The sequence below is a fragment of the Epargyreus clarus genome, unplaced genomic scaffold (genome assembly GCF_041222505.1).
Source record: "Epargyreus clarus isolate Ecla_fem2 unplaced genomic scaffold, WU_Ecla_fem_2.2 ptg000007l, whole genome shotgun sequence".
NCBI classification, from domain to species: Eukaryota; Metazoa; Arthropoda; class Insecta; order Lepidoptera; family Hesperiidae; genus Epargyreus; species Epargyreus clarus.
Window position 1 is genome coordinate 219,071 of NW_027332215.1, and position 14,848 is coordinate 233,918.

At 39.5% G+C, this 14,848-nt stretch overlaps 1 protein-coding gene across 5 annotated transcripts in view; it reads right to left on the reverse strand.

Moving 5' to 3' along the window:
* Window positions 1-14,848, reverse strand: part of LOC140743186 (tetratricopeptide repeat protein 39B) — an 86,723-nt gene that overhangs the window by 37,396 nt on the left and 34,479 nt on the right. For 2 of the 5 annotated variants that reach the window (XM_073074239.1, XM_073074241.1), the window contains 2 exons: window positions 2,277-2,360; window positions 1,593-1,627 (listed from right to left, as the gene is read on the reverse strand). In XM_073074239.1, the coding sequence (XP_072930340.1) occupies window positions 1,593-1,627; window positions 2,277-2,360 (119 nt within the window). Of the gene's footprint in view, window positions 1-1,592; window positions 1,628-2,276; window positions 2,361-11,373; window positions 12,258-14,848 lie in introns of those variants that run through there. The other 3 variants (XM_073074240.1, XM_073074242.1, XM_073074238.1) reach the window with 3 other exon arrangements.

The window sequence follows — 14,848 nt, forward strand, 5'->3', positions numbered from 1 at the left end:
CTTCGAATCAGAAAACTGCAGCGCTTAACACTACTGTTATAGGACAGAAATCGGTGTAACGTTGGTGCTGCCGGAATTGAACCACAAAGCGTTATACCATCTTCAAAATTTTAAATTGTAACGTTAGAACTAAGAAAGCTTATGTATATTATGTTAAATAAATATAACAAGTGATATAAAACTTTATGTTTAAAACCGTGCTCATAATATTGCAGTAGTCATCTTTATTGCCTTAGTAGCTCAATTTAATCTGATTGTTAAACCTGTGAACAAAAAAATAATTCTCGACACCTCATATTCGGCCTTTCGAAGGAGTTTGTCTTATTGTTGAGTTCGGTAACGTTCATATTGTTTATATAAGTAACAGTCATCGCATATGATTAATCAACGAAAAAATTCCAACAAAAATGCCCCTGAAAACTAGTTACATACTTTTTATTGGGCAGTAGTTCGGACTTTTAATATTTCGTGTACTTATGTAACTGAGAAAGTAATAACATGTCGACCAATAATAGTTTTATTTCATGGGCTACACGTTTGCGTTTAAACTTTTTATCAGAAACCTATCGGCATGGCGGTCTTCAAAAGCTGCTTACCGCCAATTCGACCAAACGAGCGTTCGATATGATATGTCTAGTCTGCGGAGGCTCTTAACAATCCATTTGTATCAGTGGCATCATTTCATTTATTTCAGTTTTTTCAATTGACGTTTAATAGTAACATTATTAAGACTGTGTTGCTGCCGTTATTTTTTATAATCATAAAGTAAAATTGGCAAAATACAACAGTTTGTCTAAACAATATTTTTTTTTATATAATATAAGAGTAGCAGACGAGCATGCGGTCCACCTAATGGTAAGTGCCGCCCATGGACAGATGTCCATGGTTACAGATGTAATCAACCCCAGATAGGATTAGATATTCCTACCTGAGGTCGGCCACAGATGCGCCGCTACCCCTGAGGACTAAGCTGGAACGCCTCGGAAAAGTCTGTCTCCCTTACCACACCCTTCAAACCAGAACACAGCAACAACCTCAAAGGGTTCTACCACCTTTATTTAGTAAGGGTGTAGGTTTTAGTGCGGTAAGACGACTAAGATGCAGCGGTGCCTATAAAAGGTTCCTGTGGGTAAAATAAAGAGGTACTAGGTCTGTATAAATTCATCTAAAGGCAAGTCTTAAATTATGTACAGCAGATGTGTGACATAATTTAATTAATTAATGTATTATGAGTAGTATTTCAATTGTAACGTAAAATAACTGTAAAATAATAATATTAACAAGCTTACGAGTTGCGAGAATCGGTATCCTGATACTGTTGAAACGTTAATTAAATTTAAAAACATATTGAATACTTCATTGATGCGATTGAATGTTACTGGATTCACAATTTTATAACGTCTATGGTATCTTAAAGGCTTTTATAGTAACGAGTGATTCGCGTCATACACTATCTTTTATATATGTGTGAAAATCGGATGAAGAAAACGGCGGAAAATCACCGTAGACTCAAGTGTGCACCGGCTTGATATTTTCCAAAGCTTGAACGTCCTTTTAGACCTAAAGAATACCTAGTCACTTAAAAATCTTACCTAGCCTGCCCTGCCTCCGCTGTTATCTCGTCCACCTGGAACAAACACAACATTGTTAATTCGGAAACTGTTTCAAATTACAGTTAAATGAGTTGTATCAAGTTATAAGTCGTTATGTCACTGTAACCATGGTTTTAGGTCAACGTTGACAAATGTTCACAAAAATAATAAAATTAACCGACCGAAAACGATGGGTTAATGTTAGTTGTTAATTATGACATCATGTTAACCGTTACTAAACTGGTGCAACCCTTGAATTGTTGCACTATACATTTGACGGCTGTTTGGTTTTATGTTACGGTTAAAGTTACATGGTACAATCCACCCTAAATGAATTCGGGCGTGGTGCGAAAGCAGATTACAATATCCAGCGCGCCGGCGGCTGTTCCACGAACACGAGTTATTGTCATGTCCACGAAATACATAATGTTATTAATATGTAGACTACATATTATACTTTATGCACCTGTCCACCTCATTAACAAAGGATACATAATGAAAATGATTTTGATTTTAGAAAAATTAAAGCAAACAGGATCAAACGCTAACTTTAACAAATTATAACGATATCATACTAGTTTTTCAAAGCTGCCATATTATTTATATATATTCAGCAGTCAGTATTTATAGGAAATCTATGGGATCCTGTTGTTGTTGCAAAAAAATGTGAAAATATGTACTTACCGCGTCGAGGAATTCATCCTCTTCCTCCGAGGAGCTAGGGTCAAGCCGAGGCTCTGAAGATTTGAAAGGTTTCATTTCGGTGATCTGTCGGAAAAATAAAATTTATTATAGTTTTTATTAAAGAAAGCCCTTCCTTAACTGCCGATGGTTAAAGTAAGACGCTACATGTTGTGGAAAAGACTATTCATGTGATTGACAACTCGACTTGTACTTTTATTGATGAGGAACCGCATGCCAGCGTATCCGACTCGGAAAGCGTCCGGGTTCTATCTCAAATCTTGCAATTGAATTTTACTTTTGTTTGCATGGCAATGTGTGATTGATTAGCTTAATGACAAAATTCTAAATTCATTATGCGAACGCCTCAAGATGTCAGATCAATTATTTTTATGCCCCCTACGATATTTTTATTAAATGAAAGGGATTTCAGTGAAAAATATGGTAAATCTTGTTTTTAAAATGTTTATTTCATAATATAAATGATTTCGTTTTTAAGTTAACAAAAATCTATTAGCTGTGATGTCGCCGTATTTTGGCATGACAAGGAACGAGACCAATTTTTAAAGGTATAATATCTATCAATAGTTTGAAATTAATTTTATTATATATGACAAACGTCTTTTTAAAATATAATATTTAAATGTAAGTTAGCTTGCTGCTCCCTGCATGTGCGGCGCTGGGGTCCGCTCCGGGCAGCCGTCGGCGGCGGGGCCAGCGCCGACCGCCGGCGCTCGCAACGTTACGTGCCACAAGGACAATTAGTAAATTTACTTGTTCGATTTACGTTTTTTAAGTATCCAAAATTAACGCCTTCGTTTTTTAAAAAGCGATGAACGCCAATTCAAGTTAAATAACCCGTGTACCTAAGTAATACATAATTGCGCGTGCGGTCGTCTCGTTAATTTTCACTACTGTAAATTTTCGTAAGACAAATTTCCTTTGGATATAACAAGTCAAATAATATATTTTTTTTACAGGTTTATTGTACACAATAAAATCACTTTTTCGGCGCCCTGTGCCGATACCATTTAATTATTGGTATTATGTTCTTAACACGTTACAACGCAATAAAAAAAATGTATAAAAAAATTAATTTAATTTATTTGGGATTCAAAAAGTTTAAAATTTTTAAGCTTACTATTGTAGTGGTGATAGGCCGGAGTCGCGGCACGTACACTGTTAACCGAGAGCGCTCGGTAGGCAACTCGTCCGGGAGTTGCAGCTCGACTGGGGCGGGTGCAGCGCGCACCAGAACTGCAGCCGGGCGCTAGCTTACCACTGCGGCCGCGACGCTTCCACGAGCCTCGACGCGCCTCGCCGCCCCGCGCGGCCGCCCTCGTACAGATCTCTTAACGTATTTTTGTCCCTCTCAGGATGCTTTATTACATTAGCGTTCCCGTATAAATTATAAATACATTTTGTAAGGTGGATTGATTACGAAATATAAAATTTTATTTTGCGTAATATATCTCATCAATTAAAATAATAGAGCCTCGAGCGTTAATGTTATGATTTTGATTTCACTTCTTTTAATATGAAGTAGCTTTACTGAACTTCTAACAGCGATCAAAAATAATGCCGCAACCACTTTTAAGCAAATAGAAAAGCTACTTCTAATCTTTACAGTTACAAATCTGCTGGGTAAATCCTATCGCGGTCTCGGCCACCCACTGGGAACACAGATTGTCTCCGACAGGGAAATTGATTAAACTAACTATCCTATTTTAGGAACGAATTTGCGTCAAAGTTTTGCAAAAACCTTTAAAGCTTACGAAAGCTCGCTTTCGACACCTACTGCTTGCGCCTGGCCCGTGTAATTTGAACACTTTTTTTTTTTTTTTATAATTATACCTAAACGATGAGGCAGGCGGGCTACCAGATGGAAAGTAGTCACCGTCGCCTATGGACATCTGCAACACCAGAGGAGTCGCCAATGCATCGCCGGCTTTGGAGGAGAGCTCTTTTTACACCTTTTTTGAAGAACCCCATGTCATAGCGCTCCAGGAATACCTCAGAAGGAAGTTCATTCCACATCTTGCACGTCCGTGGCAAGAACGTCCGTGCAAACCGAACCGTGGAGGACCGCCACGAGTCCAGTTGGTGTGGATGGAACTTCATCCTTCGGCGAGTGGTGCGATGGAGGAATGGTGACGTAGGCACCAGGTCAAATAGTTCCTCGGAACACTCACCATTGTAAAGCCGGTAGAACACGCAGAGGGAACCTATGTCCCTCCGCAAGCTTAAAGGTTCTAACCGATCGGAGGTCCTGGGGTCGTTGACGATTCGGATCGCGCGTTTCTGCACGGAGTCAAGTTGGTTAAGTTGGTATTGGGGCGGCCCTGCCCAGAGATGGGAGCAGTACTCCATGTGGGGTCTCACTTGTGCCTTATACAACAAAAGGAGTTGCCCCGCAGTGAAGTACTGCTTCGCTCTGTTTAAGACGCCCAGCTTTTTTGACGCCAACTTGGCCTTAGCGTCCAAATGACCCCGGTACTGCACGTCACACGATATGTCAACTCCCAGGATCCCCACACTTTTATCAATGGTGAGTGGAATTCCTTGGAACCGTGGCGCTATGACGAATGGGGTTTTTTTAGCGGTAAACGCGCAGACTTGTGTCTTCGTGGGGTTAAACTCAACAAGGTTAAGACTTGTAGTGTTTCCATATGTTAGATGACAAAGTTCATATTATTTTATATCAATATTAAGTTGCAGGTAATTACTAGATGAGAAGAGTTTTGAATTTTAATTGTAGAAATTAAGCATGGATTTACTGCATTTACAGTTTTTACAGTAAAAACTGTAAATGCAGTTCGATCGAGATCGTGATCGAGGGAGTTCCTATTTAAACTAAGTACAGACAATTTTGCACAAATAAAGTATATTTCGGAAATATATCTTAATGATTACTTAATAATACACTAACTTTGATATCGAGTTCTAATGAGATATTAGAGGTTATCTACACTACATGTTCATTAACAAAGATTTGACAATAATAAACTCCAACACTAATTTACGCGGGCACTAAGCGGGCACTAAACTGGTTAAATATATGTTTCAGGAGCATACAAGTTTTTTTACAACTTCAATTTTTAAAATTTAGCAATTTATTGTTTCGATTGCGCTTATCCCTCGTTACCATTTTGGCGTTTTGGATCAAACTTTCAATACATACCTATCGAAGCGAAAATAATTGTAGCCACGAAGCTTTCGTTCAACTACTGCAAACTGGCCTCAGTTTTTCACATGATTTAGTAGCGGAGTTTTTTTTTTTTATAATATGGGAATAGCAGACAAGCATGCAGTCCATCTGAGGGTAGGTGGCTACTGCCACCCATGGATTTCAGTAATCAACCCCTGATAGGATTGGATGTTTCTACCTGAGGTCGGCCACAGATTTGCTTACCCCTGAGGACTAAGTTGGAATGCATCGGAATAGTATGTTTGAAGGCGTGGGTAAGTCCACGCCTTCAAACACACAGCAGCGCTTAACACTGCTGTTATGAGGCAGAAATAGATGTGGCAATGGTGCCGCCGGAATCGAAGCACAAATGCACGATGTCTTTGTCAATTGAAAATAAATAACAACCACTAACAATCATGACGTGGCGGGTGACGCCTTCAGCAGCGATAAGATATTTTAGGGACATTACGCCGTAGGTGGTGTGTCAATATGTAAAGGTTAAGCCGGGCGGGAGCAGCTCGGCGGCGTAACAAGTGGATTGTGACGTCACCGCGCCCCACAGGTTGTATTGTCCGTATGGAGTCACGTCTTAATCTGTTGTTTATACTAATTGACCGTGTTTCTTTTTTTTCTTAGAAATAGAAAACAGGCGCTCAACTACTTATATTACATGTGTCACTGACTGCACACCTAGCGGTATGCAGGGACGTACCCTGGATATAGCTGGATATAGTCAGGCCGTACTGCAATGGTCGCTGCAACTCTCTGCCTTCACACCCTTACTTATCAAATTTAAGTGGTCTGAGTTTTGTATCACGCTATTACTTTTATTATATAGGTTCTTAGACTTTCCAAATTTTAATGTTTCGGAAACGAGAAAATGATGAGCGCATCTTTGAATTCTTTTTTTTTTTTTTTTTTTTCTTTTCGAGGGGGAAACCTTCAAAAGGTACCCAGTGCCGTGGGAGCGACACGGGGTTATGTGGGACTTTTACCGCACTAAAACCCCGAAAGCTCCTTTTAGTCGCCTCTTACGACAGGCAGGGGATACCGTAGCCCTATTCTGGTCCCGGAACTACAGGGACAGCATCTTTGAACCCTACATTAGGGATAACAATGTAAGTTATTATACTAAAATGCATAGGTATACTAACTAACAATCTCGTACAGCTTTACAGTAGATATCTAGTTCAAAATAGAAATAGCATGAACTCACGTGATTTGCAGTCCGTGATAATAAAGTGCAACAGGAATTTGTAGATTGAATTAAACTTAATCAGGTTACGTGATTTGTACTGAAAGAAGTGATTGATATAAGCGGATATAACCTTAGTTCACATGTTATTTGAATTGACAAATGCGATAATGGAAACCGTACGCATCTCCCGTAATGTTATTCTCATTTCACGTTAAAGGTTGCAATATTGCAATGTGGAGTATTGGAGAATACTCTTCATTATTTCATACGATACAATCAATTCAAAATTTGCGAGATTATTTGCCGTAGCAGGTAATATAGAAATAAACCAGACAAGAAGCGAGTTAACTCACGTGGAAAGGCTTAAGGTTTAACATTGTAAATTAAAAAAAATATTCTCCCATACATAATATATGTTTACCAACTGAAAATGTAAGTTTGTTTCTTTTTTTAAGCCCATAGATTTCTTTTAGGTTTTCCTGTAATATTTAAGTATATAACTATTGTTTTCAAAATTGTAGCCTCAGTAGTTTCGGAGGAAAGGGGTCAATTTTCGTCTACTTTTTCGAATAACTTTAAAACTATGTATTGTGCAACTATATAACAACACATATATTTGAAATCCTTACAACAAGCTCTTTCACTTGATGTGCTCAATGCGTTAGTTTGTAAAACTTTCTGTTTACACTTTTCATTTCGCCGTCCTTTGTATCACGGAACTCACCTGGCCTAGGAAATTAGTTTCGGAGGAAATTAGCTGTAACAGACGAAGGCCAGAGACTTAAGTGATCCTATAAGGGTTTTTGTTATCCTATTGTTATACGTACGAAAGCTTAAAAATAGCATAATATTACTTGCCATTGACATTTATGACTATAATCATTTATAGTCAAAATTTAGTATATTATCACTTATGTAGGTGATTATAGCTAGTTTTCTGTTAGACAGTAGCTAGTGTGAGGACCGGACAGCAGCTATTATATGCACGATACGCGTTTACCCGGGCGTCAACACACTCTTGCCTGTCGCCACAATAGCTGCTGGAGTCAAATATATGATTGACTTGCCTTACTCGAAACATTCAAACTATATTGTGACGTATATCGTATAGATCTAGAGCAGGTATTAACTTATTTCTTAGTTAATTATAATCTATCTCTTAAAAGTTCCTTCAAAATGCACGATAAGAATATAGACGTAAAACGTGCCTAGGCAATTTCAATACTTAAGCATTAGCATTTAAAAATAATAGCATCTGAGCTCGTTCGAAGACTATGTATGCAAGTTAATTAAGTGTATGTTGTACTTACAAACAATGAAACTATAATTAATTCGAAATAAACATTTGTATAAAGTACATTAATAATAATATCCGCTTTCGAACAACTAAATATACAGCAGCCGGCGGGGGCAGTCAGGAACGGTTCAATATCGCATTACTACCTCTTGCAAATATTTTATTTGGTATTATATAGGTATTTGTTTATGCTATTCCTTGCGAGCATATTGTAGGAGTATAATCCAATGATATTATCAAATCTACTTAGTTCAGCTTTGGTATACCTATGTGCCTCTTCAATATCACATTTGTATAGAATGTGTAGTACTTCAGTGTTCATTCAATAATGGACTCCAAATTGTGTCTGTTTGCTATTTGAACATAATATGAGATATAGACACAATTTATTATGTATACTAAATTGCTACGTCCTAGTGGTGGTAACTTGGCCTCACAAGAGGTCCGAGGTTCGAATTCCAGGTAAGCACCTAGTAAGATGTTATGTGCGTATTAGAAATTAATGATCACTTAATCAACGTCTTGAGGAAACTCCATCCACACCTTTTTTTTTATAAAAATGCGGAGACCAGCAACCCGCGCTTGACCAGTGTGGTCAGACTTAACTCGTTTTGAATGTGTTCCTTTGTGGTTCAGCTCCGTGATTGCAAAAACTTTGTTTGTTGATTTAAACTTTACTTCCGCGAATCGAAATCAAAATGGAGGATATTGTCTTGTCCGACATATTTATATGTATGTCATGATTTTGTAATTCATTGAATTATTTAATAGTATTTTAAACAAAAACTCCTTTTTAAAAGTATTTGGCTGAATAGCTGTAATTGTCATATGAAAAGGCGAATAATGTAGATTAGAGAAAAAGAGGATTGTCAACTGTCAATGATGAAACACGTGTCGTGTGGTGGAAATAGAGAATTGTATGTAAAAGGAAAGAATATATTATGTTAAAAGAAGTAAATATTATAGAAGAGAAACAATTGTACGGTGAGAGAAATAAATATATGGCGTTCAAGGCGTATTTCATCTACATATGTGGGTACGTATGATTGTACGTTCATCTCCCTCACAAGTATTATTTTATTTTATGATAACAAAACAATCTGTAACAAACTGCATCTCCTTTTGATTTCCTTTATTTTGATACGCTACTAGATAGCACTGGTTAACTTATTTTTCAAACGTGTTACTATTTTTCGCCAAAAATACGCTATTTTCATTTTTTTCAAACTCTTTTCTAAGCAAAAGGGTAGGTTTAGACGACTATATCGACACCATCAATGTCGAAACTCATTCAACGCTGCCAACATATTTGAACAAAATATTTTCTTAACAATGGGGCTTCTCTGTAGTTTATCATTTATGATTACTTCTAGAATTTAATCCTTATAAGGGACATTATCCGATAGTGGAATAATACAGGTTGTGTTTTTTAACATGAGCTCGTTCGATTCCCGGCTAGAGAGAAAGGTATTTTAAAAAACGAATGACGGAGCTTTCGTTTTTATCAAAATCGGCTACGTAACTCATTTAGCATTTTTCGCTAATCTTTATAGTTTTGGATTTAGTCGTAAAGGCCCATTTGAAAAATTCACTCTTTATAATGTATACGCAGGAATATAAGGATTCAAAACTAACAAAAAAATCTGTAATGGAACTGAAATAGGATTATGTATTTTATCCGAAAGCTTCATATGAATACCTGCAATACTACACTCTTCGAACCAGATCACACCAGTTTTTATACCATAAAGAGCCAGCGGGGTGGTGTCGCTGCAGGCAGACTTTGAAGCGACTGTCAATTCCACGCAGGACGTATCTGACGGAAGTGTCGAAACATTGACATGACGCGGAACACCGTAGAGTGACGTACGGCAAACATTAATGAGGATTCAAACATTACTAAGAACACCTGTTATTAATCGATCCATCCAATGCTACACCTACCAAAAGTGAGAAATTTGATATTACCTAGTCTGACCAAGTTGTCAAATGTATATCTTTGGTACGCAAAGCATTATATAAATTATTGCAACGCAACGCATTGACAAATTGTTTTTTTTCGAAATGAATAGTTACTGGAGCGGCCTTTCCAGCTTCACTGGATTTTGGTGGCGAGATCGAAGCTCCGCCGGGACAAGAAGCCTGAAAGGCTCGAAGGGAGGGATGGTTTTGGTTACCGTTGCGGTTTTATAAATGATGAATTGACTATTTATTAATAATTGACGTAAGTAATATAATGGTATATATAGTCTGGCCGCTGAGAGAATGGATTCCGGTCATACGAGTATGATGTCAAAATGAACTGTATGTCTATATCAATTTTGAAATTGAATGAATTCTAAATTTTCCTTCATTGGAAATAGTTATACGAAAAGGATCCAATCTATATGAAAACGTCATAGATTGGATCCTTTTCGTTTAACTATGTCCAATTTTGAGTTGGCGCTTTGATGTCAGAGCCTTGTCATACAATTTTGGAGTTGCCAATTATTGAATATTGCTTTCTTTAAATATCTTCTTGGCTTACACGTAGGTATATTGTTTGGTCCACAACAACGTCACTTATCTAATCATACATTGTCATCCAAACATGTTTGCAAATTTCCTATTCGTCTAGTTATGTCGGTTGGGGTTTACTGGTTTAAAATTCCATTGCAATGTTTGAGGGCACTTATTATTAAGTGAGGACACTTACATACGAATGCTAAAAGCAAGTAAAAAAACTTTGTAAAAAAATCACCCCGTTCAAGTACTGAGCGACCGAGTCGTCGAAGAACAGCGTCTGCCGTCCAACTAGCATTTTTGCCACAGACCTTGGGTACAAAACAAATACAAGTCTGGGGAAATTGCACTATTAATTTGACGCGTCTACTCCGCCGGTGCGGCGGACTATTCTCGGATTATGTTGACCGATAAATTGTTCAGTTAAGGTCTGTGTGTGCACATAACTTTTACAATAAAGTTACACTGCTCTGGAGCTCATGTAGGCATTTTATTGTAGGTTTTATTGTATGTTATATTGTAGGCCTTGACGAAACACGTTTGAGTGCAAACGCCAGATTTGGTGTAGCACCTATCGGCGTGTATATTAATTTCAATAAGCGTTCGACTTGTCCGCGTCTTCTGAGCCACTTTCCAACAGGTGGGACTTCGCCGCGCGCGCGAGCCCGCTGACACTAATGACGTTCATTTACCATTCGAGTAGTATAAAAGTATGCCCGGAAAGTTACTATTGTTAAATATACTTCATATTGGATGTAAAAAATATGGCATTGAGAACCCGTGAACCGTGGCGCGTTCCTGTACTGTACTCCGATGGCTATTCTACGCGCATGTTATACCTACTAATCAAAATGTATAAATCCTACTTTGATATAGTTCTACGTATTTACTTAATCATAGTTAAATTACATACCATGGTGGTGACAGTTGTCATTGTAGCCGGCAAGTGGTGGCCGCCAGTGTTGGCACGTATTCCCTCTTCTTCAAACATGAGCGAAGCTACAGTCGTTCAACTAAGTTTGGGTATTCTTCAAGCAGGAACTGGGGGCACTCGTATGATTTGTAAGGTTTCTGCGCCACTCATACTCGAAGTATACCGAAACTCTTGCGAGCGCATTTATTATAATATGACTGAACCACGCTGCTTGCTTGCTTCTTTGTAGGTTTGGAAAGTCATGCACGTCTATAGTTTTATTTCATATACGGCTTTCCCGCCGTACTTTGTTCGCTCCGCACGTTCACTTCACGAGTTTCGGTAGTTTTATTACATCGATTTAGAATCACCTAGTGATACATTCCGTGTGTTAGTTACATTAATTTCCCAAATCAGTAACTTAACGTTTCAAGGGACACTCAATCCGACAAACCGGTGAACTCGATTCGTAAACTTGGTGCAACTTGCGCGCACTTTTCACTTGTCACATATATCATGTCAAATATTCCATGAAGGTACTTCCAACTTTACAACGTACAAATGATTTTTGAGAACACTCACATTTTGTGTGTACCATAACTTTTAATAACTATAAAGGTTGCGACACACTTTTGGAATAAAAAGCCTGATGGACGAGTTGTAAAGATTGGAACTCATGTGGATGGGCGAAGGTAGCGACCAAGTCGGACCTCACGTCTCTGCTCTCGTGCGCTGAGCGGAGCAGTGCGCCCGCGCCGTGCTGCGGCGTTGCTCACCCGACGAACACATGGCCCTTTCACTTTCGCGCCGACAACATCTGAATGTTATGGCGTTGCGCAACATTCGCTCTCGTACTGGTGGCCCGCCGCACTCCACGCTCCCGACCGACCAGCTCTCCTTAGCATTACATTCAACAACTTATAACGGTAGGTCACGCATCCTCTTTGTCTCTATAGTCCCGGTACTAGAATAGGGCTTAGGTATCCCCTGCCTGTCGTAAAAGGCGACTGAAAGGGGGCTTTAAAGGTTGCGGGCGGCAAGAGTGGGAGCTCGAACCGTCCAGCAAGCAACCCCGGGAAGGACGGCGGTGTGTGTGGCCGCATACCGTCGTAAACACCAGGTGTGCGGGAGGAGCGTAAACTGCTAACTCCAGGAGCAGAGTCCGATAGGGCATCGCGCTCGAAGGACTCCGGCTGTGTTCCATCGGAGATCCCGGAGTTCTCCAACAAGCGCCGTGGACGGCCACCGAGGGGTAGTGTGGTAAAAAATCCACATAACCCGGCGTCCCTCTCAAGTCGTCGGGTACCGTTTGAAGGTTTCCCCCTCGTAAACAAAAAAGAAAAGGTCACACATCCTCTCAAAACGAGAAGGGTTAAGGTACAACGTGTTGGACGAGCGCAGATTGATAGACTTCATACACTTTTGGGAAAACTTACTAACTTAACTACTCAACAATATCATGAATATCTTAACGATATTACGAATAAATTATAGCCATGAGGATGGTTTGACTGGGAAGTACCACCACCACACATATTTTGAACGTGAAGACAGTTCTGAGTATCGATGGGAGAGTGAGGGCGGCTGTATAATATGTATGTATAATGAGGCAAGATTCTCACTCCGCTGGAGTGACAACGTGATAGTTTTCAGGTAGATACCTGTTCTCGGAGTAAGTTGCAGACGTGCATCAATGGCAACGATGAATAATAAGGTGGATTTCATGTTTGGTTTCTACCAATCTCATTAAAAAATGTTTCAGCGTACTATACTAAAATTCTCCCGTTTTCTTGTCTTCTAAGATTGAATTTTAAAAATAATTGTATTCAAAGTTAAAGATTAACAGACGTAAACGGGAAGGCTTTCGTCTCGCTTTGCTAAGTTCGAGCACGCGAGATAGGGAGTGAGGCGGCGGAGCTTTCCTAGGGAAATCACAACAGTGCAATTGCGAACTTCCACCTCGCTTCTTTATAAGCAAGAAGTCATGTCACATTATTTTAAATTGAATTAAACTGACTAGGAAGTTCTGCTTTTGTCTTGTTTTCTATGTAATTGATTACTAACAAGTTCTTCACTGATTCTGACCCATGATGTATACATTTTTTCTTATAACAAAAAAAAATAAAAAAAAAAGTTTGTGTGTTTATTACTTAAGATTTAACTGAAACGTCTGTTCACGACCTGGGTAAATTTGGAAGCATTTAGGTTTTAGATATACAAAATGAAAGTAAGAAATCGTAGCCCTTCGGGCGATTAGTGTCCCACTTTGAGCACATATCTCTTCTTGTATGAGAAGCATACAATCCACAATTACGCTGGCACAATGCGGATCTGAAGGATTCACATACCACTCATAGCGAAAGCAAATATTTTTATTAAAAGTGAGAAATAGCAACCAGTTAATGAAATAACTTTGCTGGGAAGCTATCCAAGGGCGGTCGATAAGGCGGCTGCTGGAGGCGGGTCAAGGTCCGGATCAAGCGGCTGCCGACGCTCCCGCTATTCGTTTTATGGATATACACACACGCGACTCGTGCCCCGTGTGGCGAGCTTGAGGCGTGTCACAAGATCGCTATGCTTCTCCCGCTTCTGAAGGTGGTAGAACCCTTTGTGGTTCGACTCCGGCGGCACCACCGCCACACCTATTTCTGCCTCAAAACAGCAGTGTTAGGCGCTGCTGTGTTCCGGTTTGAAGGGTGTGGTAAGGGAGACATACTTTTCCGAGGCGTTCCAGCTTAGTCCTCAGGGGTAGCGGCGCATCTGTGGCCGACCTCAGGTAGGAATATCTTATTATATCTGGGGTTGATTACTAATGTCCGTGGGCGGCTGTAGCCACTTACCATAAGGTGGACTGCATGCTCGTCTGCTACTCCTATATTATAAAAAAAAAATGTTTTGCGGAAATTCTGTTCTCAGTTAAACATAGCATTAATAAACTTAACTTTTTCTATTACATAGAAGTACCAAACTAGCATGGAGTTCAACTGCTGGCAAGTTGCGACCTTACCCATTGACATCTTCAATTACCCCCCGATACGTTTGGAGTCTATTCTTATGTCCATCACAGATAGGTTACTACCCCTGAGGACCTACTTGGGACGCTTCGTGGATAGCTCTCCACTCTGGTCAAATCTGTTCTGGTTCAAAACCAGAATGAATCAGCTTTTTATACCAATGTTACCAATCAGAAATAGGTATGACGGTGGTGCCTTCGGAGTGGAACTATGAAGGGTTCTACAACCTTCCAAAAGATATTAGACTCGGCGGATTGTCAGCTAGACGTGCGCCGTTTCTATGATCAGACGAATGTAAGCCTTGTTTTTTTTGTTTACCTGGGGAAAACCTTCAAAAGGTACCCTACGCCTTGGGACCAACACAGGGTTATATGGGATTTTTATCGGACCAAAAGCCAATCCTCGGCGCTGCGTTGAGGATTCCGGGATCTCCAAGGAACGAAACCGGAGTCATCTAAGCG